The 26,127-nt window shown below is 39.2% G+C and overlaps 1 protein-coding gene across 2 annotated transcripts in view; it reads left to right on the top strand.

Moving 5' to 3' along the window:
* The window catches only part of si:ch211-196i2.1 (collagen alpha-1(I) chain), a 115,859-nt gene that overhangs the window by 27,213 nt on the left and 62,519 nt on the right, over positions 1 to 26,127 (top strand). Inside the window, exons 2-6 of one of the 2 annotated variants that reach the window (XM_041970730.1) lie at positions 6,278 to 6,425; positions 6,527 to 6,685; positions 9,270 to 9,462; positions 12,518 to 12,652; positions 12,976 to 13,056. In XM_041970730.1, coding sequence (XP_041826664.1) covers positions 6,278 to 6,425; positions 6,527 to 6,685; positions 9,270 to 9,462; positions 12,518 to 12,652; positions 12,976 to 13,056 — 716 coding nt within the window. Of the gene's footprint in view, positions 1 to 6,277; positions 6,426 to 6,526; positions 6,686 to 9,269; positions 9,463 to 12,517; positions 12,653 to 12,975; positions 13,057 to 20,566; positions 20,668 to 26,127 lie in introns of those variants that run through there. The other variant, XM_041970731.1, reaches the window with a different exon arrangement.

Below are 26,127 nucleotides of genomic sequence, written 5' to 3'. Positions count from 1 at the left end.
GGATCTATACTATACGTCAGATGGCAAATTTCCCAAAGAATGATCTACCCCTAAAGGTCCTCACTCGTCACACATTTGCATGTTTCACATCTGTTTTCCTTTTACCCTCAACACAACAAAGATGATTGGCTACCCCTCTTCCTCCCTCCCCTCTCACCCTGTTATAATGACTTGATCCTTTGATTACAGTTTTGAGGGCTAGTAAAATGTTTCTAGCTTTTCCGTGAGGGCACAGGCTTCTTTCATAAAGGATCTCATACAAGCGAAGCTTAATTACAACTATCAGGGTAATAGATCAGTAAGTGTGTGAGAACATTTCCAGTTCCTGTGGCTATGAATTATCACTGACTTGGATGCTGTAGCATCAGCAGTCTCTCACTTCCTACAATGTGATATCTTTTAGATTAAGTGATAGATGTTTTTGGGATTCATTTCCATTGGTAAATTGTTTGAAGCTTTGGCTCAACACAGAATCTTGTAAATGAGAGATTTCCTTACTTGGAGCCCAGAGTGAACATTGGAAATGGGATTAATTGACTCTGGGAGAATGCCACTGTATTCAGTGTCATAGTCTTGGCATGATATTGTGGTATGTGGAGTTTCTGAGTAATTTGATCCCAGCCTTTGGGATCTTTGTTTCATCATGTATAATGGCATCTTTTACTGAAATCATTTAGGAATTGAAAGAATGATTAAACATGATAACGTGCTATTACAAAAATAAGGCATTGGGTTTTTGGATCTTTAGTTAAAGGTTTATTTACTTCTATTATTAATTTAAACATTGTTTTAAATTAAGGTTTATTCTTTAGTCAGGGTCTCTTGCTAATATCCTAAATCCAGAGATACTTCCTGTTGCATCCTCTAACATTATTTACTTAATATATCTGAGTATAAAACCAAGGATCAGTTACGGTCTGTTCAGAATTTAAAAAAATGTTTTTTAAAGTGAGAGGTGATCTCATTGTGTGTTTTCCTGAAATTGTGTAGAATTGCTGCTCTGCTTCTTTACCATATTGTCTATTTAAACACATAACTGCAAAAATGATCACTTTACATGAGATTTCTTCAGTACACTGATTTTATGTGGTTTATGTAACTTTGGTCTTCCATCACCACAAAGAAGCAGAGTTTTCCAAATCAGGTGTACGCTTTCATTTAAAATTAAAAATTGATTTCACCAACAAGTTGGTGCCTTATAGGCCCTCTTTGCTTAAAAGGAAAATCATTCATAATGACACAATAAAAAGCGAGCAAAAAAATAACTCAAAATAAAACAAGCATACCTTAATTTTGATGTCATGTGGACGGTAATGTTTGCTTGTCAGGTGCTGTATATCATCGTTGGGATAACTTTGCTTTTAACGAACTTCTGCTGGTGTCTGTTCTTTGTTTGCTGCTAGTTCTTTTGTTCGCTAGTACGTTCTCTTCTGTTAGTTGCAGGGCAGACACTCATCTTCCATCTAGTCGAACAAAGTGATGTTGCAGGAAAATGCAGACACTCATAAAGTTTCCCAGTGAAGTACTGTATCTCTGCTGCAACCTGTTATATCCATATCAGTCTGGCTATAGGCAAGGCCACTCTGCTGAAACTGTTCTCCTGTCAGTTACTGATTCCCTACGACTTGCCAGATCCGCTGGTCAATCCTCAGTCATTATACTGCTGGACCTGTCTGCTGCCTTTGACTCGGTCAACCATCATATACTGTTCTCCACACTCTCGGAGCTTGGCATCTCAGGATCTGTTCTCTCGTGGTTTATGTCCTACCTCACAGGAAGATCCTTCAAAGTATCTTGGCATGGGGGAGTGTCCAGATCACATGGGCTGACAACAAGGGTGCCTCAGGGCTCGGTGCTTGGCCCTCTTCTCTTTTCACTATACACCTCCTCACTCTGTGCAATCATTAACTCTCATGGCTTCTCCTACCACTGCTATGCAGATGACAGTCAGCTTTTCCTTTCTTTCCCACCTGATGACACAACCGTCTCAATGTGAATATCAGCATGCCTTGCTGATATCTCTGCATGGATGAAGGATCGCAACCTTCAGCTAAATCTGTCCAAGACTGAGCTTATTGTCTTTCCAGCCAATCCTTTCTTACCGCTACAGATAAGCGTGCAGCTTGACTCTATCACACTTGTGCCTATGTCTTCTGCCAGAAATCTTGGTGTCATGGTAGACAACCAGCTGAACTTTAAGGACCATGTTACCTCGGTTGCTCGATCTTGCCGATTTACTTTCTACAACATCAGGAGGATCAGACCCTACCTGACTGAACATACGGTACAGCTCCTGGTCCAGGCTCTGGTCATTTCACACATTGACTACTGCAACTCCTTACTGGCTGGCCTGCCTGCATGCTCAGTTAAACCTCTGCAGACGATCCAGAATGCAGCAGCACGTCTGGTCTTCAACCAGCCCAAAAGAGCTCATGTCACTCCGCTGCTAATTGCTCTTCACTGGCTTCCAGTTGCAGCACGCATCAAATTCAAAGCTCTGCTTCTGGCTTACTAAACAATAACCCAAATGGCTCCTGTCTACCTTTTGACAGTTACGCTCTGCCAGCGAAAAACGCCTAGTGCTCCCACCACAACGTGGCGCAAAATCAGTAGCTAGACTGTTTTCGTCTGTTGTCCTTGAGTGGTGGAACGTGCACTTATGCCCAAGATGATATTGTGCGATGAAATCATGCTCTTGTGTTTATACAAAGGACTTACAAAAACAAACAAACAAACAAAAAAATAAATAAATATGCACCGCCTCTAGCACTACATGACAGTACCTGGGTCCAACTAGACTCACAGCAGTTTGACTACCACTTAATTATGATGTCCCAGCTTGTTTTAATTCATACTTGTGTTCTTACTCTCAAATCTAAGTCACTTTAGATAAAAATGTCAGCTAAATGACTGTGGAATAGAATAGAATAGAACAGAACTAGGTGGCCACTTTCTTAGGGCCGCCTTTTTAACTGCTTGTTAAACATCTAAACATGGCAGCAACTCAGTGCCTTTACTCATGTAGACATGGTCAAGATAACTTGCTGGAGTTCAAACTGAGTATCGGAATGATCAAGAAAGGGGATTTAAGTGGCTTTGAATGTTGCACGGTTGTTGGTCTGAGTATTTCAGAAACTGCTGATCTACTGGGATTTTCATACACAACCATCTCTAGTGTTTACAGAGAATGGTCTGAAGAAGCTGCCACATTCAGATGGCAGGATCAGAATTAGGTGGAAACAATGTGAATGCATGAACCCATCCTGCACTGCATCAACAGTTCAGGGTGCAGGTGGTGTGGGGGATATTTTCTTTGCACACTTTGTCCCTCTTACCAACTGAACATGGTTTAAACACCGGAGCCTATGGTTGTTGTTGACAATGTCCATGTCTTTTTGAGCACAGTGTACCATCTTGGTCACATAAATGGTAAATTCATAAAACCCAGTTATTTGAAAAGAGACATAACACAGAATTAACTTCTATTAGATCCATTAAATTACAGCTGAAACAGGCACATTTTATCATTGACTCACTTATGTGTAAAGTTTTAAAATGTAACTTCTGAAACTTTATTGTTAAACAGATTTCTACATTGTCTACATAGCTCAGTTGACTTGGCATCTACCTTTCATGCGGATGACCTGAGGTCAAATCCCACAGGGATCGAATACTAACACGTTCCAGTGTGGTTTCAAGCAAGATGCTTTAATACTGCTGCCTAACCACCTTCAGATGTAAGTCACTTTTAAAGCATCTGCTAAATGACTGTAGAATTGAATAGGTCATGTTGTGTGCCTAAGAAAAAATATAAATGGCCAAGTATTATTTCTTTTGTCCATACACCTTTGAACACACACACACAGACACACACACACACACATATATATGTATGTATATATATATATATATATATATATATATATGACTCAAGATATGTTCCCTTGAGTGAAATTCCTCCTGGCAGCAGACTGTGACCACACAGCACTCGGTAGAGCAATGATTACATTTTTTTTTCTCCTGGCGTTACTGTCAGGACAAGTGTTCAGTGCAAACGAGTCTCTAAAGAGGCTGCCAGACATGGATTCTGTTATAAAAATGCACGAGAGAAGCTGTATTTAATCTGCTTGTGCAATCTTACATCTTTGGAGGAGATCCAGAGGCAGTCAGAAACATGTTCGTGTTGTAATGAGTAAATCCCAGAGGGTTTTATATGTAAGTGTTGCCATTGTATTCTTTAGACACTCTGCACCACATGAAGGTTTTTTTTTGACAAAAATATTTAGTTAAATGGATTTTTTTTTCTTCTTATGTCTAGTTTTTCAAACCACCTCTTACGTAATGTCATTGGCATTATTTGGGTTTGAGTGATCCCAGTCAGTTCTCAGGCCAGTTCAAGATCAACTTACAACAATACCAGTTTCTTTACGAATAGTGACTCATTTTCCCCAGATATGAAAAAGAGCTGCATTTATGATCTCTAAAAAGGAGTTGTTCAACTGCAGGGTAATGAAAGAACACACCAACAAGCAGGGCAAAATGAATGGTACTTTAATAAAAGACTCTCCTACATCTTATATGCAATGACAGGAAACAAACCAGTGGGTGAGGGGAAAAACAACATAAGGCACTGTGGCGTGCTAAAGAAAAAGCTGCAACCAGTAATGAACGTCCTTGTACACTAGTGGCAGCAGACCAGCCAACATGCACGGCCCCGGACTCGTGCAGGGCTTTTTTGCATAAGCCTGGGTCCTCTTCTGCAGACAACATGGCACCTCAGCTGTATCTAGGGCCGACTTCAGAGGGAGGGCCCTTGAAAATCCTGAAAATAAAACTCTTGTGTATTTCATTTTCAACTTTCTAATTAATTAATGTCATATAGAAAACTGATCTGGTTGAATGAAGGGGTTGAGATACTGAATTTTACCTTCACAGTAATTATAAATGTTCTTTGAAGGCTTCATCCCCCCTCTAAAATTGTGCAAATTGTTTCATACCACACCTGCATTGTTTTACACACAGAGTGCAGCTAGGTGAAAAGTAAAGTCTGGATATCAAGAAAAGATAAAGAAAAATCATAGAAAGAGAAAATGAAGCAAGCACCAGCAGCTTCTTCCTGGTTTCTTTGAGAAAAGGTGAGCAGCACCTGAACTAACACAGTTTGAGACAATTCTTTGACTTTTCCGAATTTGGCGATTAAAAACGCCGTTCAACTATGTATCGATATTTTAGTTCCTTAACAGTGATCAGTTGACATATTTGGTATCACTGAATTGTTGTAAATACAGGATTGTGATGTTGTCACTGTCATCACGTTATCTTGGACACTGAATGCACCAGACCCCCAAAACTGTAATATTAACAAATGATCTACTATAATTTGGAAATGAATAAAATGAAACAGAGGACGATAATATTCCGTCTTTAGGACCATAATGAATGATAAGACAGTCTGATTATTATAACTCCTACTGTTGGTGCATTTGAGTTTGATTTAACACCTTTTAAAAAATATCTGACCTTGAAAAAAGTAGCTGATTCTTAGTCGAATCTTCGTAACAACTACACCAAGTAGCCTTTGCATGGCTTTATGTTATGCTATAGGCCAGTTGAGATAATATAGCATCTATTTTGCTTGAATGGCTTCTGTCTTCTTTGTAGCAGAGAGAGAAAAAAACTGTAAGGGAAGAAAGGGCAAGTGAAAGTTAGTTTGAAGGTAGTGAGGAGGCTGAGAAAAATAGGTGGGAGAGCTTTTGATCAAGGGGCCCACCAAGAAGGTTTGCACATAGGACCCAGAATTTTATGCTCCGCCCCTGCACTTCAGTAATCGAGGTGACAACTCCATCCATCCATCCATCCATTCATCCATTATCTATACAGCTTCATCCAATTAAGGGTCGCAGGGAAGCTGGAGTCTATACCAGCAATTAGCAGGGAAGAGGCAGGTACACCAGGACAGGTCACCAGTCCATCGCAGGGCCAACACAGAGAGACAAACAACCACTCAAACTCCTATGGAGAATTTAGAGTGACCAATTAACCTAGCATGCATGTCTTTGAGCTGTGGGAGGAAGCCGGGGTACCCACGCATGCAACGGGGAGAACACTGACAGGCCCCTGTTCAAACATCTCCCCAGACGAGGCTCGAACTTTCTTGCTATGGTGCTCACCACCAGTTTACATTAAGATTTGTGAAAGCTGTAGAATTTATCACACTGGGTACATGGTGGGTTTATTGTCTCATATGTAGCATGTTTTTTATTCATATTATTTGCAGAGGAGGTGAATATTCTGCAGGAGCTTTCTCTTCGGCTGTCGGACAGCAGTAACACCTCCATGACTGTGGAGGACGGCAGATGTCCAGTCCTGCAGGTGGGCCAGTACTCCACCTTGGCTCTTCCACTGCAACAGCTCTTCACTGATAGGTACATTTGTCTCTTACTTTCTCACCTCAGGCCTCTGTACAACTTAATCCAGAGAACCTTGATGTGTCTTTTATTTATTTATTTACTTTTTTGGTCTGCAGGTTTGCTGATGAGTTCAGCTTACTGGTGCAGCTGCGGAGTCCTCAGAGAGAAGAACATAGCGTCTTTACCATGCTCAGTCCCGACAATCACGTCATGCTTCAGCTACGGATAAGTGCCTACACTGTCACCATCATTGGAACACAGCAGCGACATTACGAGTGAGTCCACTTCACCAGGAGTCTCCACTTTATTTCTTTTAGTGGAGAATCTTATCCATCACTATGTTTTCTTTTGTGGAAAATTAGACGAGAACATGAACAGCTCTGTTAAAGATCTTAAAAATTTACATCCTGCTCATGTTTAGCAAATTTGGACCATCTTCAAGTATTCATAGATGGATTGATAAGCATTTCTGTACAGAAAAATAACTACTATAGATCATTTCCCAAGAAAACTTGTAACAACTGCAGCAACGTCAAGTGACTAAATTATCTCCTCAGTAAAGCGAAACCTCTGGAAAATTAAATATATATATATATTTTTAAATAATTTGCTGATATTCCTTGAAATATATCAGTGAGGCGTGTCCAAACAAATGCATGCTTCTGACTTTTATACATCGTCCCTTTCCAAAAAAAATTCAGCCAGTAAAATGTTTGCAACATCCGTCCCAGGTCATAGAAAACTGGTCATGCCTGCTCGTGTTTCCCCAATCTAAAATTGTATGCAAATGTCTCTGGCAGACAGAGAAAAGCCCCGCAGAACTATATTTGTTTGCAGCATGTGTTTTTGTTTGAAGATGACTCCATTGGGCTGTCCCATAGAATGATTTAATAGCTGTCTCTTGGCTGATTTCTCCTCTCCTGGAACCAGAAGGCTCAAAGCAACACAGCACTGGCAGGCAGTGAAAAGAAATGGGCCAAAAGATAGATGGATGCCAGACTTATTATATGCTGTTAGCACAGGAGTGATTTTATTGTTTATATAGCTGCATGTGTGACAAGCATGCTTATTGATGGCTTCTACTTTTCACATTTGGTTGTGTGCAGAGTCCAGGTGAGATGTTAAACTTGAAAGCAGATTCCTTGTGGCTGCTTGTGATCAGTTCTAACCCACCTTTTTCTATAATTTCCATGCTTCATCCATCATTCCTTACCTTAATTAATTTATTTAATCATTCACTCATCCTCCTTTTGCCCTTATCCATTCTGCATCATCTTCTTCATCCATCATCTCTTACCCCATTTTAACTCTTTCATGTCCTCCTTCAAATCATTGATCTGTTTCTCTTTTATTGGATGCCATCTTTGGGTGTTAGGGTTTGAAGTGGGCTTGTGTTTTGCTATGTTGTTCTAGTTTTTCTTTTTTTCTACACCAGCCAAATGACATGCTTTAAAAGCATGTGGCTGCTATTTGTTTTAAAACTTTGCTTGTGGTGTCTGGGGGACAGGAGCGCTGTGGAGGAAGCATTGTTTACACCCACGACCAACTGATAGCGCTGTGCAGGCAGTCAGCCAGCCAGCCAGCTAGCCATCCATCCATCCGTTCATCTATGTATTTTGTACGTTTTTTTGCACTAAAAAAAAGGTTGTCATTATTTATGGGATATTATGCTGCTGTTATTTACTGGCCTGGCTCATTTGAGAACAAACTGTGCTGTGTGTGAACTAAAATGAGTTTGTCCCCCCAGCTTTAAACCTTTAAACCTTTTTATCTTTACGTTGTTGTCGGCATGTTTTACTGTGTTTTTTTCCATGAATGTGGAGGTCAGTACAGGGAGAGAAACCCACCACCATCTAACAATCATGTTCATGCTAGAAACAAAGCTGTTGATGAGCATCTATTGTTTATGTTTTGGCTCATACATTTGCAGTAAATGTGAAAATATACAATTGAAATACTAAATTTTACTGCTATATTATCAACTACAATGTTAATATTAAGGTACTTTTGGAAAAGTCAAATATTTCTTTTGTGAACACTGAATTTTTTAAGCTGTCTTTCAATGAAGTTAAATCACAATGATTAAGAATCTTTATTTTAAGTCTGGCCTATAACTTTCACTTTGAATGAACTTAAAACTTCAGATAATCATAGTTCAATCAGTTAAAACATTTAGTTTAAGTTGGTTCATCTACACTCTTTTAACTGTTTCTCTTTTTAATTCAGCACTTTTCATTGACCTTGTTGCAAATTATCATAAGGATTGTAAAGTTAAGAAAAGATGGTTGGAGAAATTCTTTAGTGGCTATGTAAGAACTACAAATGTTATCAGCAATAATCTTACACCTACAAACTTCTCTGTTTCCTCCCTCCACCCAGCAATCCACGTTAGGTTCTACTATGCCACATTAAAGCACAAGTTTTAAGGACCAGAAGCATGTAGGGCCGGGCTTTAAACATTCTGGGAATGGAAGTAATAGTGGCCCAGAAACCTAGAAGACAGTTACAGAGTTGGTGCTGCCCTTAAAGAATTTATGATTGCTGCTGCAGAAATTACTAGTAAGGGTGGAGAATGAGATTTTCTGTCCATTTGGATTCAGTTTTGCCCACATACAGCACAATAAAAGATCCCTGCAGAAACCTGGCCAGATCCTCTGCAGTACAATAGATGAGTTTCACTCTGGGCAGAATTTAGCCAAACGTGCTGATGAATGTGGTTTGAGTGATTGGATCTCATTCTGTTGTTAGATACAAAAATAAAAAAACAAATGGTAATGTCAGGATTAAACAGAACCAGTGAGAGTATTTTAATCTAAAACCAAGTAGTTATGATCACACTATGGTCTGTGTTTGTGTCAGGTTTCCAGTCCGTGGTCTATGTGACGGAGAGTGGCATCATGTGGCTGTCAGTGTATCTACAAAGCAGCTAGCGCTGTATGTGGACTGCTCTCTACTGGAAAGTGTGGACTGGGTGAACCATGGCATGGAGATCAGCATAGATGGGCTGCTGATGGTAGGAGGCATCATCGAGGGCTTTGAGACTCCATTTGAAGTAAGTGGCTTTGCAACTTTTTCATTTCTCTCTGTTAGAATTTTCCCAGTGATCATAAAAAGAGACACACAAAAGCAACCCCTCCCTGACACACTCCTCTATAATTATCAGCTCCACACCCTGTCACATACTGCCCATTTCTTCCCTTTTTCCAGATAGTTATACAAGAGCCAGATGATATTTAAAACAACAGTTTTAGAGTAATGAACCATCTGTGCAAAGTCCGGCTCATTTTCTTTTTGTTCTGAAAAGTCACGCATGTTTGCTCATCCCTGCACGCACATACGCTTGTAGACAGACAGGAACACACTAAAAGTCATACCAGCCACGTGTCCCTGTTCCACCGTCGGCATGTAGCCAGCGATGCCTCGAAACCGTGTGTTTGTTTTTATTAAGTACGCAAAGAAATCCCTGCTTTGATTACCTCCACCAGTGCATTGGTGTTAACATCACAGGAAACACTGATTATTGTTTGGACTGGGCGTTCACTTTCCTTTACATTATTTCTGATGGATTTTTAAATGTGCACGTTGTGCTGGTTATTTCTTCATCTGCTCCATGCAACATGTGGGCAGTGAACGATGTTAAAACCTACTTTAGTTGTGTGATCTCTAAGAAGTGGAATCTAATTCATTCTAGTTAGCTGCATTGCTGTTTTGTGGCGTAACCTTTCCGGTCATTTATGCTGTCATCTCGAGCAGAAACTCTTCCATTACCAGACGATTCCCATGGCCCATAAGGCATACAGCTTTGTGTTTTTGGACATCCTGTCTCAGTTACAACAAACGCTGTAACATGTAGCCTGAGGATGGAGTTGGCAGTGTTGCTGTTCCATAAGCAGCATCTGGATTTGTTCATAGCATCAAATAAAATGGGTTCTCCATGTCCAACTATCCCCGTGGTGACGGGTTTTTACTGAGCTCTAAGGACAAAGCACTTCCACACTCAGAGGTGCTGACAGTCTTGTCTCTGGTTAATCATTTGAATAAGGTGCAGTTTAACCGTATTTAACCCTACTCTGCTCTTACAGTTAACCGTTACTGGCAACTTGTGTAGCAACACTGGAAGAAGTGCGTCTTGAAATGGTTTCATCATGTTTATTTTGGTCACCCAACTCATTAAGACTGAGAAAATTATTATGTTAGACTTTATGTTGAGTAACAGTTACCTAGTGATCAGTTTTAAAAAGCAATTTTCTAACTGGTTAAAAGCAAATGTCAAGAGTTAGACATGGTATTTATTTACTTTCTTAAATTAAATTTTTTAAATATGTTTTTTTATTGTAAAAGTACCCAAATCAAATGTAATGTTATAAAACAAGTCTTTCCCTCAGTCACGTAGTTAAACTGTCATTGAGATTGATTGCAGCTACTTGGTTTGGCAGCATTATTAATTATTAATGATAAATATAGAATGAGATGTTTATAGTGTGAAAAGTTGTCTTTATTATGATTAGTATTAACAACAGACTCTTTCCACTGGTTAAAAGCTCAATTGTTCTGGAAATAATAAGCAGTTTAAATTGTAATTCATTGCATGGTTTTATGTCTATGTAATGCCAATAAGTTTGTTTTCATTTTATCCAAATTTACTGTTACAAAGGGAGTCGTTCCCTCAGTAAAGCAGTAAATTTGTTATCATGATTAGTCAGGATAAATTGGGATTAATGGACTTGGTAGAATTGTAGATCATTTAATTGTACTCCATATTATTCAAGTCTTCTCTATTTGTTTTGTTTTTTTCATTTTTTTTCTGTATTTATTTTGTTTTTATATGATTGTAAATAAATTAATTCCTTAAGGGGTTAATCTGTTATTAGTAAATCCAAATTATTTTTATTTTTATTACTGTGTTGAGTCTATAGACTCCTTCTCATAATGGAAAAGTAATTTTTTTTTATAGCAATTTAATCATTATTGGTTGTGATTAATCACTTTGGTCGAGTTATGTATTATTTATGTAAAACATTGTAGACGGAGATATGTACTGTGTAAGAAGTTTCTTAAATAACATTTGACTTGTAAAATCAAAATTGGTATTAACATCAATCTGTTTCCTTGGTTAGGAGCAAAGTGGTCCTATAATCAATTGGGATCAATAGATAGTAGCACAATGCACATGGCAAGAATCCACCAGATGCATCTGTCTTTATTTAATATAGGAATATATAATTAACAATTAAATAAATAGAAGTCATTTTCGTGCAAGACAGTGAACACCCGATGCATGTGTTTCCAATGTCTTGTTCTCTGGTCTTTTATATGTTATAATCAGATTTATCTATAAGAAGGTTTGATACCTTTCCAAAAAACATGAAACATTTCTGAGACATATTTCTATTGATAGCCATACAACTCTCCATCAAAAAAACACAATAACGGTTATCAGATGGCGTTCCCTATAAGTCACGAACAGTCTGTCTGCTACTTTTTACTTGTCTGATTTCAAACAGCTGAGATCAAACAGCCTCTTAAGATTGCTTTGGATTTTCCCCACTGGGCCTGAATGCCTGGATTTGGCTGAGAAATCTGCATAAAGGCTTTCATTATTATGTGTACAGTTCATTTAGGATTAATGCATAGTTTCATTAAGTCTGAGGCAGACAAGCATTCTTTTCTGCCTTTTAACAAAGAAACTAGCGCCAGACTGTAAGCACACACACAATCGCACACAGAGGCTCTCAACCCCCAACATCACACTTTTATAAACAGCCTGAGGACAGAGTTTTGCGTGTGTTTTCTGTCTTTTTTGGCCTGATGTCAGAATCACTGGTTAGTTAAAGGGACCCTGGGAGCTGCAGTGAAAAGTATGACCTGCACTAAACTCTCTCTATATATGTGTCAAAACTTGCTCTGATATTCTGTGATATTTATATGCACACAAAGGGAATGTCATGCCACCAATACAAACTGGATTCTTAAGAGATTAGGTCATTTAATGTTAGCCAAATTTGAGTATGCAAATTACATGTCTGATACATTTTTAGTTGTTATTAGTGGCAGTGTGTATTCACTGCACGTTTTTTACAGTGTGTTTATTGTGTTGCCTTCTGCAGGGTCATCTGCGACAGCTGGTCTTCCTGTTAGGGGACCCAGATGGTGCCCAGAAGCACTGTAGCCACCATCCACCCCGCTGCAGCAACTCTGCCCCCAAACCTCCTCGCTCCCCACGTACCAACAACGCCCCAGAGGTGAGGAACGATGAATGGAGAAGAGACCCAGGAAACTTGCAGCATGGGTGATATTAACACTTAGAAAGCAAAGCTGTGGCTTGTGACTGGGGGCTTGAGGTGAAACCAGATGTCTTTGATGCTCACCGAGCAGACACTCAGACTCCTGCAGCTACAACAGAACCTGCTGTATATTGTAATGAAAGCATTAAAATGGATTGTCAGCTTATTTAAAATGAAAACTTCTCTGACTCCAGTCTGGTGGATTTAGTGTGTGGTTGTTGATCAGTTAATGTGAATGTGGTTTGAAAAGGTTAGAAACTGTCGCCTGTGTTTCCACACAGAATATATTGCTGTCCTCAAATGACCTAGAGGACCTACAGGGGGTTTCCAAGGACAAGTCCTTTCTGAGCTTTGACCCAACAGTGAGTAATATCTCGGCCTTTACACTTAACATAAACTTAAACTCTCCTAAAAAGTCCCCTTTCATTTATGTGTTGAAAAACAAACAGAGTTGCCTGGTTTTTACAGCCGTGTCCCAAGGCTCCAGCTTTGGAGTGTGTGGGCAGCTGACCACTCGTCAGGGTAATTATATCCAGCTGTGGGTCGGCTGGCAGCTCCAGTTGTGTATACCAGCCAGTGGTCTGGTTTCACTGGATTCTTTTTATGTTTTTTTGTCATCACTTTCTGTGTCTGCGAAACCACCAGAACGGTGTCTGTTATTAATTAGCGCTGCGGTTCAGAGCCTACGGCGACAGAGGCCCCGGCCAGCTGTCCCACCTCTTATCCCTTGACTGACTGGTCCACTGTAGAAGGGGGAAAAAGCAAGGACACCCTCTGTTGTATTTATGAATGAAGGCATGACTGATAAAATAAATACTTGTACATTAAAGGCCCATTTATGCTCCCTTATGTACGTAATGGGTATGTCTGTTTCAAGCATTGTCATGTTGCTATTCTTTATACTTTCCATGCGTCTTTTACGTTGCCATGGCTATGAAGTCAATTCATCCACTAGTGGGCAGTGCTGAGTTTAGAGTTCACTCCAGCATTATGACATCAGTTTTGGACATTGGTTGGTGGCGGCAATGCACCGCTATAAATTTGTTTGCAACCACCCACCACACTCACCCACCCTTTCTTCAAAAGCTCTTGCTATCTCTACAGTCCTCATCATCGTCTTCTTCCTCCTGTCCTCTTCTTCTTCTCTGATTTGTTCCTTTCACAGTAAAGCATGTCAGCTATACGGCCCAACACTGACTGACGGATCCGCAAGGCCTCTAAAAACGAATTACAACCGTACACGACACAGGAGACAGACGAGTGTCCATCTGTGTAAACATAAATGAGCCTTGGCTGGTCTTAAAAAGAAATATTGACTGAATCCGCCATTGTAGGTACATCCAGTGCCATAAAGCGAAATGCATCACATGATAATCAGGGCTGGAACTCAAAGCAGTAAAGTGTAGTTTCTCAGCCTCGAGATGCCGCAGATCAACAACGGCTCCAGGAATGTCCTTAATGAATGCCAGAGCTCCGTCAAAATGAGTAAGAAGCACAAAGCTTTTTGGTTGGAAACTTATGTAGTGTTGCTTTAAGGTTTTTGCCTGTATAATTAGAAGAAGACAAGAACAAGTATTAGTTGTTTGGAAAGGTTGCAGGAGGAAGAACTGGGTAAAAACAAATAAGCCGCCATTCAGTGTCGAAATATAACAGAGTCCCAGATGGCTGCGAATGCATGTTGAGCAGTGTCTGGGATTAAATACTTTTGTTCTCTGTTGCAGTGCTCTGATCTAAACAGCACAGACCCTTTTTATAATTCTTCCAAATACACTCAATGATGTGTTTATTTAGGGAAGTCTCATTTAGTAGATTTCATGAGTCACTCTATTGAAAATAAAGATGTTTTTAATAATGCAACTTTTGAAAAATGTGTTTAAAGTACAGTGGACATAAATGTTTAACATTTAGCTATGAAGGTTTGAAAAAGACTCACTTTGGAGGCTGATCATGTAGAAACACATTCCTGATGATAAGACTCAGTCTGTGCAGACAAAATGGCCAAAGAGCGAATAACAATATGTGGTCTAAACAAGACGACATGCAATGTAAACTTCATTGTGTTTAGCGATCACCTCCTCCCCCAGCATCCTGCAGTCTCCAGTGGGGCTAAAGTAATAATTGTGCAAAGTTCTTGGTGTAGACGTGTTAGCTTTTCAATCGGCCAAAAGCGTTTCTGATGACAACATTTTCTCAGTTTTGTTTTAGAAATTGCTTCAGTTTCATAGTGAATTCTTATTAAACAAAGGAAAAGTAAATCTGGTTTGAATTTCTGTTTGTAGAAAAATGTCTGAATGATAACAAAGATCCGTTTCTCTTTATAAAAATGCCTCTACAGCAGACTGCTGTACCATCTCAGCTAGGCATGAACATTTCTGAAACAGCATGGCATTGGGATGCCTTTGTGATGATGTAGCTGTCAGACTTCTCCAGCAGTTCTGTGAAGAGATTGTTTGTTTGTTTACAGGGGGAAAAAAGCTGCACCAGATCCTTCATAAGTGGTAGAGATATTTGGCTCAGCTGCCTGCGCCACAGTCTTTTTTGGTCATCTGTTTTTACTTTTTTTTTCTCTCTTTTTTTGTTTCTTCTTTTTTTATTGTGTCTGAATCACTCTTCTGGCTGCATAAATTGTCTGTCTACTGCAAGTTAGCAGTTTTAGATCCAATCTTTTTTTTTTATATGATTGAACTTCCTGTGTTTGTCCATTGTGAATTAAAAACACATTTTAGGGTATTATAATGCAGTAAAAATAATAAACTATTTTTTCCATTTAAATCAGTCATGCAGAGTTACAGCTGCTCCACACCTGGCTCCAGTGGTGTAGTCCAGGGTATACACAGGTATAACCACTTATTTTTCAGTCAGCATTGTGTATACACACTTCTAAACCCACCGTGATGATGGAGACGCTGACACAACTTCTGATGAAGACGTCAGATATGGTGAATGGGCCCTATTTTATATCAGTTTAGTTTTTATAGTTTGGTGTCCTGTATATCAAAGTTTCATTCCTATAGTGTTGTCCCATGAAAAGATATAATGAAATATTAGCAAAAATGTGAAGGGTGTACTCACTTCTGTTAGATACTGTATATATGTTTACTCAATAGTTTATTTAAAATCCTTTGCTGTCTCTCACTCTTCCTCTCCATGACCACACAGCAGAAAATATGTGGTGATGAGCAAATACAGCATATAGATTTTTGGGGTAAACTAAATAGAGTAGTCTTACATGTCACTATTTCTAAAACCGTGTTTTTCTGGGCTAAATTTAGAGTCTACCGACTTCTCCAGGGACTACTACATCACTCCCTGGTTCACCTCAGAGTTTCCACATTTACAGGAGAAAGTAAATAAAACAACAGCAGTACATTAACCAGATCCATTTCTCTTTGGTTTAGGACTGCATCTTCCGTCTTTGAAGTCCAACATTTCTCACAGTGGTGCCTCATTGTTGGGGTTTCCTGACTGTGATGCATGTCTTGTGAGGGGCCTCTCTTTGACAGGTGCTCTCTTCAGAGACATAGGACTTGACCAGTTAATCTAGAGCTCCTCAAATGTGTGCTAAAATGTTAAACACTCCCAGAGGTCAGGGACCTCAGCTAAGCATATAATTACAAAGCCAGAACTATGAACTTTAGAGTATGTTGGTGGCTTTGAAGTCTAATGATTAACATGTCCCATATTTATCCATTGTGGCATAAATGTGTCAAAATTCTTTTTGATATTTGCAGCTTCCCATAAATCTAGATGGGCTTCCTCTTCATGAATGATATAATTCTAAACTAAATCAGTGTAGTTTTAGTTGAACAACACATGTAATTGATATTAAGTAATCAGTGGGCACCAGGACAGCTTATGATAGCTGTTTCAGATGCTAAAAAGCAAAAGAGCAGGACTGAGCTTGTTTTTTTGTGTGGAACGTCAGCAGATCATTGAATTCAATCTGTGAGTCTGTGGCTCCATTTGACAAATACTTCTCTAAATACATTTAATCCTTAAAGCTATATCAGTCAGTGAAAAAGAGGCAGACATACACACACATGCGCACACACGCCTGTGGCCAAAATATTGTCATAATGTTCTGTATCCTATCACAACCGAGTGTTTTCACTTGGATCTCCAGGGAGACTCCTGTTTATAAAACACGTCAAATGATATGTTTTTAAGTGCCGTATTGAGACAATAACACGAAAGGTGGAAAGAATAATCATTTTGACACTTTTTTCATATTAATACAAAAAGATTATTTTATTTATTTTAAGCAAAGTCTGGCTTAAAAAAATCCATTTTGGATCTTTTTTAAGCAAAGCTAGCATAGCTTTAAATGCTAGCAAAAACCACATTAAAGCTAATCATTTAATTACACATTAGATCTTATGTTTTTACTCATTAGACGGCAATTCTGTGAAAAATATACAATTGATGGTGTATTAACAGATTGAAAAAGTGGAACATAACTTCCCTTTTGTTTAATAACGATGCTCACTTGACCAGAGGAAGCCACAGTCAGGGGTTAGGGCCAGGTCAGGTTCATCTAGCTGTGCTGGAAGGCATGAAATTGACAGGTTAACCTGGATTCAACCCTTGTCTAACGGGACATGAGCTGCTGCTACAAGGCTGTCATTAAAGTGAAACTAGCAGTAAATAAAAGTGTAGGAACATGTAGCAAAAACTAGCAGAAAGCTACAAAGCTGAATGAAACCTGGGTTTTGATGTGGTCAATCTCTTGATTGATTTGGAAATTTTCCATGTTAGTGCAGAGATTGGAAAACTAATTTGTGGTGTAAGGAGAACCAGGGGAGTGAGCCATTGTGATGCTGCATAAGCAACATTTGCTAAAATCTGCTAGCACTGATTTCCCAGTTTAATCAGGTGCTTTGCTGTCTGAACTTTTTTATGTTCTCACTGTGTATGCGTTGGTTCTCTCCGGGTGCTCTGGCTTCCTCCCAGTGAGTGTCAGTGGTGTTGGCCCTGCGATGACTGGCGACCTGTCCAGGGTGTACCCTGCCTCTCGGGTACAGCTAATTGCTGGGATAGGCTCCCGCTTCCCCTGAATTGGACTAAGCGGTATGGAAAATGAATCAAGGTGTGATTCAGTATAATTTATGATGATTTTATTAGCATTTCTTTCAAGTATTTATGTTCACAGGTTTTATTCATACAGTATATCAAATTACCCTTAATAAAGATATTAATGCACACTGTCCAATCATTTCCTTCGAGGGGCAAAAAGTATTGGTTTAGATGAAAAGTACCATAAACTGTTGATATTGTAAGGGGGAAATTTCAGTATTGCCCATCCCTAGTCCTGTGTCACCTTTTACTACATTTTTGGACATTTTGTATCTATTACATTTTTCCTTTGTCACTGTGTATCCCTCAGTTTTGTACACTAGTGTCTTGGCAGCCTGGTGCTGATGGCATCATACAGTGGAAGCAGCTGCATGAGGTGAACCACTATCTATTAGTATCTATCTATCAAAGCTTTTGCTCTACATCTTTTACCCCAATAGAGGCAGAGTCTCTCATATGCTCATGTAACCAAAATGAGCATCACACGGCTGGACGTTGTTGCATCAGTGAAGTTCTCTCTTCCCCCAGAGAACTAAAACCCCCAGTCAAGTATACTAGCTGTTCTTTAAGCCAGAAAAAACTATCTACTGTCAGCTTTGAAAGGCTGGATTTAGTCCAACCTGCACTAACACAATTTATTTGACACACATTATTACATAAAATGATGAATTGGTTGGGAATTTTGACACTGAACTGATGTGTCCGTGAAATGCTGAAGAATGATCTTTAACTATATCAACATATTCTTTTGTCAGTGTGTCACATTACGTCAACATTAAGGTTGATATAGCACGCATCATTCTGCATATGCTCTTTATAATTGGTGCTCTGTTGAATACACACATTTGCTTGGTTTCTTAGCAACAAAAAGAGAAAAGTTGGTTGACGTTAGTGATGTGCCGAGAATAGCACAAACCAGCAGCAGAAGGTTTCAGTGCTTGTTATCGTGGGTATTTCAACAAATTTGCTTTGTAAATATATGAATAAAAAGAAAAGAGTCTTTTAAAAAAAAATTTATGTCTCAAATGTTAAGAGTCAAAATGTAACACAATGTCAGAGCAGCAGAAAAGCAGCAGGAAAAAAAGCAAATACTGAAAAAGACCCCCAGTGATGCATCTGGCTGTTGGCTAAGACGCCTCAAAGAACATATAATGAAAAAAATTTAATTAGAAGACTTGGATAAAGAAAGACACTTTGGGGTTTGCTGTAAAAGTATGTCTGGAGGCCATATTTACAGTAAATATGTATTTATTTAAATCAACAGGACAGCCCTGCACAATGTTTAGCTCGTCTTTTATTTACATATTTTCATCTGCTTTGTGAGCTTTAGAAATGCTCTCAGTATAACATGATTAAAGACAAGCCAGGGAGGCCTGAAATTTGAAGTGTGGTGAGAACTGTGGTGTTAAAAGCTGAGATGCTTGGATAAAAGAGAAGGAGGGGGAGATTCAGGATTAAGAGGGTATAGAAACGAGGAAAAGATATCTTGCCTTCATTGTTTTCTTTTGTCTTCATTATAAAGAGGGATTTTGTCAGCATGAGATGTCCCAGCATGTTCAATAATTGTCCGTTTCCAAACTGTAATTTAAAGCCTGGTATCTATGCTGAGAAGGGAAATCAGACTTGGGTGAACATGAGGTGATGAAACGGGTTGTCACAGGAGTGCTCCATCGGCATTTTACCATCTGCCAGGACAGAAATCTGTACTCTACAGGTACGAACTGTTAAAAGTTCAATGCGAGTAATGTTTTCATTGCAGACTGCAGTGATCTCTGGAAGTCATTATGTGACCTGCAGGACGAAGATGTGCCAAAAAGTCATTTAAAATCAAAAAGAGACCACTGATCTCTGCCTCTGAACATCTGCCCTGCTGCATCAAAGCATCCACAGAGGTCCCCTTCACCCCGAATCAACCCCACTCTGCTCTCGTTTATTTATATTGCTGTTTACGCTAGACAGCCTGCGCGTTTGTTCCTACCAGACATGAGGCAATGTTTCCTATGACAAGGTGCTTCCCTGCTGTTTTTCACTTGTACGCACAGGAGGTCTCTTTTTTTGTGTAAATCAAACCAACCGCAGAAAATCTGTGGTGAAAATTTCCCCTCTCGAATGTTCTCTCAGCTGTGGTTATTCCAGTGGATTTCAGCACTGTGGCTTTCCTGCTTCGAATTCCCCCAAAGGTTTGTCTCTTCCAGTTGGAAGGCTTCCCTCCTACCAGAAATCCATCCATGTGTGGAAACCGTGGGGGTTTCCCTCCTATCATCCTCGTCCTTTTATTCTGCTTCCTTTACTTCATACAGATTGTCCGTTACCCATTATGCTGAAGTTTCAAGTTTAATGCCAAAATCTCAGTCTTCAGACTCTCAACCTCAGAGAAGCTTTTACTCACTGAGAGGTTCCAAAGAACTTGAACGTTTAGGATTTTTATGGGTTTGCAGCAGAGCGTCTGATGCATGCTGTGTATGAAGGAACAGGTCAAATATATTTGTCATTCAGAGGACTTTTGGGCTTTGAAATTTAATTGAACTACATTAAAGTTGTTACTATGAGTTTCAGGCTCTCTGATGTTTTGCAGATTCTCAGCATTCCCCCAGGCCACCCTGAGGGACTTGGCTTCAGTCTCCCTGGTTGCCAGATTAGATATATTAGCTGTGAGAGATGTATCGTCGGGTGTCGGGGTGTAACTGCTAGGTGTGTGGGTGTGTCTGCCGGGAGGTGGATCAGCCTCCTGTGCAGAGGTTTGTCTGTGGGTATAATGTGAACAGCACTGAAGTGGAGTCAGACCTGCAGTGTCTCCTGCAGTCATGCTCCACCATGTTGGATGGTACTTGCTGCTGGGATGCCTTTTGCTGGATTTAAAGAGGCTGCATGTGCAAGGTCAGAGACGACGGAATGGAAAGGTACTCCCTGCTGTAACTCCACAGACACACATTCACAGATTTTACCTTTAGATTTTTATTCTTTTTATAATGCAAAGTAAAGCATACAAGATTCTGCATGGTACTAAATTTGCTTTCATAGCAGAGGTGTTTATACAGAGTTTTAATGGCTGCATTATGAAGAATTTAAAGACATAAAAACTGCACCTGATTTGGATTTGAATTAAACTGAAATAAGTGCTATGGACAGCCCTTATTTGGGCTTATAGCTGAATCCAGTCTTTTTCACATTTTCTAACAAAGTGAAGGACTAGATACAACTTTGAGAACATGCTTAATTTTAACCACATGAATGAAACAAAGACGGATAATTAAGCTCCTAAAGATGTTAGAAGATGGTTTTCATGGCCATCCAGTTCATGCAGATTACATCTGTGCTAAAGACACAAAGTAGGGTTTCTTCTTTTAAACTAGCTACTGACACAACTGATAGCATTACTTCCACCGAGCCACTAACATTTCAGTGTCAGTTCGACAACTCAAATGACACAAACCAAGGACAGAAAAATACCAGTATATATTATTCTAATTAAAAACAATGGCTAAAATCAAAGGTGTCAACCTCTACTTAAGTTTTCCTGAACGTTTCTAAGGTCTGTGAATTAATAAGGTGTTAAACAGATGAAAGGAAGACAAGCTTTGTTTTCTTTTTTGTCTGATCTTGGAACATCTACACATCTGATTAATCATCTTCTGCATTTGATGGTATGATGGTGAGAAAGCTCCCTTAGGTGAGCTGGCGGTACCCCATTAAAAATAATCCAACAACAAAAAGGAAAACAATTTGATTGAGATTAACACTGGAGTTAAATAATCGCGCTTATTTGAGTTAGTTGAGGCAAACAGCTGCACCTTATACCAGCAGTAAATGAATAAGAGACGTGTGATCTATATGTATCAGAAACCGAAAATACACTGATATTTCTACAGTGCATATTCATTAGAGAAATGCATCCCTATTAATAAAACTGGGTTAGATAAGTGGTTCTTAGATCAAGTACCACCTCAGAAAATATTAGGCTCTCCAAGCATTTTAATGGCTAGTATTGGAATATAGTGGAATAGACCTACATTTTTTCCATTATGCAAGGCAAAACAACAAAAGGCAGGTTCATTACAAATGAAAATATTTTTTATTGTTAAGTGTTGGCAGCTACTTTCACAGATTTAAAGATGTTTATCACCAGAACTGTCACTGAAACTTTTACACCCAACTTAAATGGTGATCCCTTGACAATGTCCTTATAATATTTCTGCCCTCTCACACATTTACAGTACTGCAAGTGAGAACATGTATACAAGCTAATTTGTTTGAAAAATATCTGGTTACTTACACGTCCTGCTAAAGAAAGTTGCTAAGTGGAGACCAGCTAGCCTAATAAAAAGGATGTGGCAGCTTTTGTTCTATGTGGATAATTGGATGTTAGCTTCAGTCTCAAATTTGACTCGGCATCCATCTCTCTGTGTTTTGTTTTTAAGAAAACCTTCTCGCAGAGATACGTTATTGCAAACAGGAGAGGGAAGTAATTAACAAGTTTGTTGATATTGGAAATTTCTTCCCTATACCACTAGATGGAGCGTCGGTACCGCCAGTGGTAGTTTGAGAACTATGGCAATGGATGGATGAGGATGCAAAGGCTCACCAATGGATGTTTGGTTTGTAGCTAAGTAATGTGAGTGTGCTTTATGGTGGTAAAAGGGGTCGGCAGATCTACATTGTCCCTGTAACCACCTTTGTCTTTTTAAAATTATTCAGTACAGTGATGCCACTTGTTTTTTTGTCGATGTATTGGCTGTCCCCTTCATGGTTCCCCACCTGCAGGATAGATCCCAGTTGCAGCTTGCCTCTTTTAGACTGCAGCTGGTCACGGCAGTTGCTTCTCTCTGGAAGTTCTGTGGCAGGTTCATAAAGGCTGCAGAGCAAAATGTCAGAAATTCGGTCGACAGTTTCTGCTTCTTGTCAGCACACAAACGTTAAGGTCTTTAGCTCCTTTCTCCAAAAGCTTTATGATCTTATTGGATGGCTGTCCCAAGACAGACCACCACAGTTGATTTGGTGGATGCTTTGATCCCAACTCGCAGTGGCATTGCTAATATGGGTGGTCCTGCCAGGAATTAAATCCCTGATCACAATGGTTTTAATGCCAGGCTTGACCTGCTGAGCTAGTAAATGCCACTAAGTCAGAGTAGAGTCGCAAGCTGACTTGTGCACATGATATGCCCAACGAACACACACGTTACATAAACATATTTAAAAACACTTGCATGTCGTGACATGATTAATTTGCCAGTCGGTGTGCTGTTCTTTGTCTGTGGGGTTGGAACTTCAATGCACACAAACACAGGCAATCAAACAGTTTCTGCTTTGTTTGCTTAACATTTCTGGCTTCTTTGTTTACCATTGCTCACTGTATTGCATGTATAGTGGCAACGCTCCTGTCATGAAATTTTCCAGGCCAAGCTGCCTACTGCTGTTGCAAGACTCAGCCGGTCTGCGTCTGCATACCTGTGTCTTGGTGAGATTTACAGACCTTTCCTTTTGATTAGCCCTTTGTAGGTGTGAGTGTTCATTGTCTGTGTGTGCACACATGTGTGTTGATGGTAGCACTTCACCCTGCAGCACTTTTGTCAGTCTGCGAGGCCTCCATAGATCTCACATAGCTCAAAACAGAGGATCTGTCGGCTTTGCATGCAGAGAGACTCCTGAGGAGACTTGTGCTGATTGAAGGATACAGTGATTAGTTACAACCATTAATCTTGGCCAGGTGTGCCCTGTCAACATCTGCCCTATTTACTGTATTTTTCAGAACCCGTTGAAAACCCCATCTAGGTTCTTTATTGTCTAACAGCTTCTATGATAAACAGTTGTAAATGCGCAATGAGGCTGATGTGATTCCACATATTATCCCAGCAGCAACATGCCAAGCAACGCTACTGTAACTGAGAGAGTAATAATACAAAACAAAGTGATGAATCAGAAAGAAACAAGTCCTTGCTTGTCGGACCTGTAGCTGTCTAGAAAGATAGAGGAAGGACGCTGAAAAACCTATACCTAAGTACATCTGAAGTTGTCATACTCAGCCTGTGAAAAACATGTGTGTATTAGTTGCATTTATGCTAATAAACACAAAGTCTTGTACCAACACTTCACAGTTGTGTATTTCTGTAGGTGGTCTGGTTTGTGTGTTCAACATGGGTTGTGTTTTTAGCCTAACATAGCGTCTAGTAATCCTGGAAAAGGATATTTTGATGTGATAAGTGACGACAGTGTGTGTTTTAATCTGCATTCCTTGTTGTTTTCCTTTGCACTCGTAATAGCTTCAAAAGGTTTATAATAATTTCAAAACAACATGTTTGAGCCACAATTAGGCCCAAAACAACACAACAAAGATTACTGCAGGACCTGATAGATCGATATAATCATTACCTGCAGGTGACAACATAATTTCATTGCTCAGTTCCATATGCATATGTTTTTATACTATGTTCGTACTGTAGGTGCAAAGGTGAGAAGTGTGATCGATTGTTAATTAAAGCAGAAAACATCCACTGCAAAGATCTAGAAATATAATTATGCTAACACACTACCCCACTGTTACTATCTTTGAAATTATTTTCTTTCCTTGCTTGGTCCATTCCTTGCTCCTGTTATGATGTATCAGTTGAGTCAGTAGTCTTAAAACTCATCATGAATCTATTTTTAATGAGATTTCTACCTATTAAAGCATCAATGAGTCTATAGAAAACAAAACAAAACAAAAAAACCTTGCTATCAATCTACAATGAAAGCTAGTCTAAATATATTTGGTGCATTGGTCCAGATTTAAAACTAAGCAGTGACATGATATAAATACAAAACCTTCTGGTTTTTGTACAAATTATGTCCCTAATCCTGAAGATTTACAGGTGAATTGTAAATGGGAGATGATGTAGAAAAATGCAGACTTTGGAAAAATATTGTGCTCCATCATCCTTTATCTTTTAGAAGCATTGTTGGAAAACCAACCACCAGTGAGATGTGAATAGTGGATGACATAAGACAGAGTTGAAACCTTGAAGTGCTGGGGTAACAAAACTTGAGTTAATCTTACTTTGTTGGGAACGTAGTTGGGAATATGTTGTTGTAATTGTACACGTTTCAAACATACATTGTAACCTGAAAAGGTGTGTGATGTGCCCTGACATCATTAAATCTCTCCCTGCACCACAGTATGATACTGTTGTTGTTACTTCTAATTGTAATTGTTTAGTAAAGGTCAGTGGATGTGGCTTTGCTTATTTAAAGGGTTTGCTTATGACAGTGTGGATCATAGAAATCGTGTGATGTAGGTCAAACAAACAAATCTGTTTATTAAAATAATAATCTGATTGGGAGGACTACTTTGGTTTGTTAGGGTAATGGTTTCAGGGGTCATATTGAAATGAGGAAACCAAATTACTACAAATCATTTTAAAACTGGACTGCAATTAAATTATTTACAAATTTGATTTAAAATCAGACATTCACACTATGCCTCCTGTTTGGTCCCTTCAAAAGTAAAGGTGTTGCCAGAATACAAAGGCCTTAACATACACACACACTCTTTACTACTAGCTTGGTTGAGCCTGTTACCAAAGAGCCTTTAGAAAGACATAAACTTTGCAAAGGCCCATGATCTAAATCCCTGAATTAGTTGTTCAATATTAGAAGTTTGCATTACAGTAATACGTACTTTTACATTGACGTGTTATTCTCTTTTAGCATGTAACCATGTACAACATGGACCTATGGAGTAATGCAATTGTTAGCCAGATGGCCTTATTAAAATCTGGTGTGGTTCATCTCAGTAGGGCTGGTACAAATTCAACATTTAACAGACCGAATTTAAGTTAGAAGCAGCTTCTTCTGCTAATGTAAGTGTGATCAGGGTGCCAGGGTGAAAGAGAGCTTTTCTGTCTTTGTGATTTGATATAAATTCAGGTGCAATCAAGTCAGTTACAACAGTAATCCATCAAAAAGACTCAACCTAACCAAATCTCAGAACAGGCTCCTTCGCTCTGTTTGTGGAATTCATTCCCAAGCCCACTGGTTCCCATTAAAGACTCCAGTTTTTAATAACTGTCTGCAATTTATTTAGTGTCCCTTTCAGAGTAGCTATGCCCTTTTTTAAATGTATTTATTTTTTTTTATAAAAATGAGTCATACTGGCGTAAATAGTATATGTTGTGGTCTATTTCAGTGGTTAGTTTCTACACTGTGGAAACCCTTGTCAGTCTTTCCAGCAGCAGGATGGAGAATATTGAAAATATGAGTCAGTTTATTAAAAAAATAATGCGCAACTCATTGATGGTTTAAAGTTTTTGGACAGTAAAGTTTTCATGGGATTTGCAAAAGTTATTTAGCAGCAGCAGTTTTGCCATTCAACACCCAGTTTTAATTAG

This window comes from Melanotaenia boesemani, chromosome 19 (assembly GCF_017639745.1).
Source record: "Melanotaenia boesemani isolate fMelBoe1 chromosome 19, fMelBoe1.pri, whole genome shotgun sequence".
Classification (NCBI taxonomy): domain Eukaryota; kingdom Metazoa; phylum Chordata; class Actinopteri; order Atheriniformes; family Melanotaeniidae; genus Melanotaenia; species Melanotaenia boesemani.
This window is presented reverse-complemented; position numbering and strand designations above follow the sequence as displayed.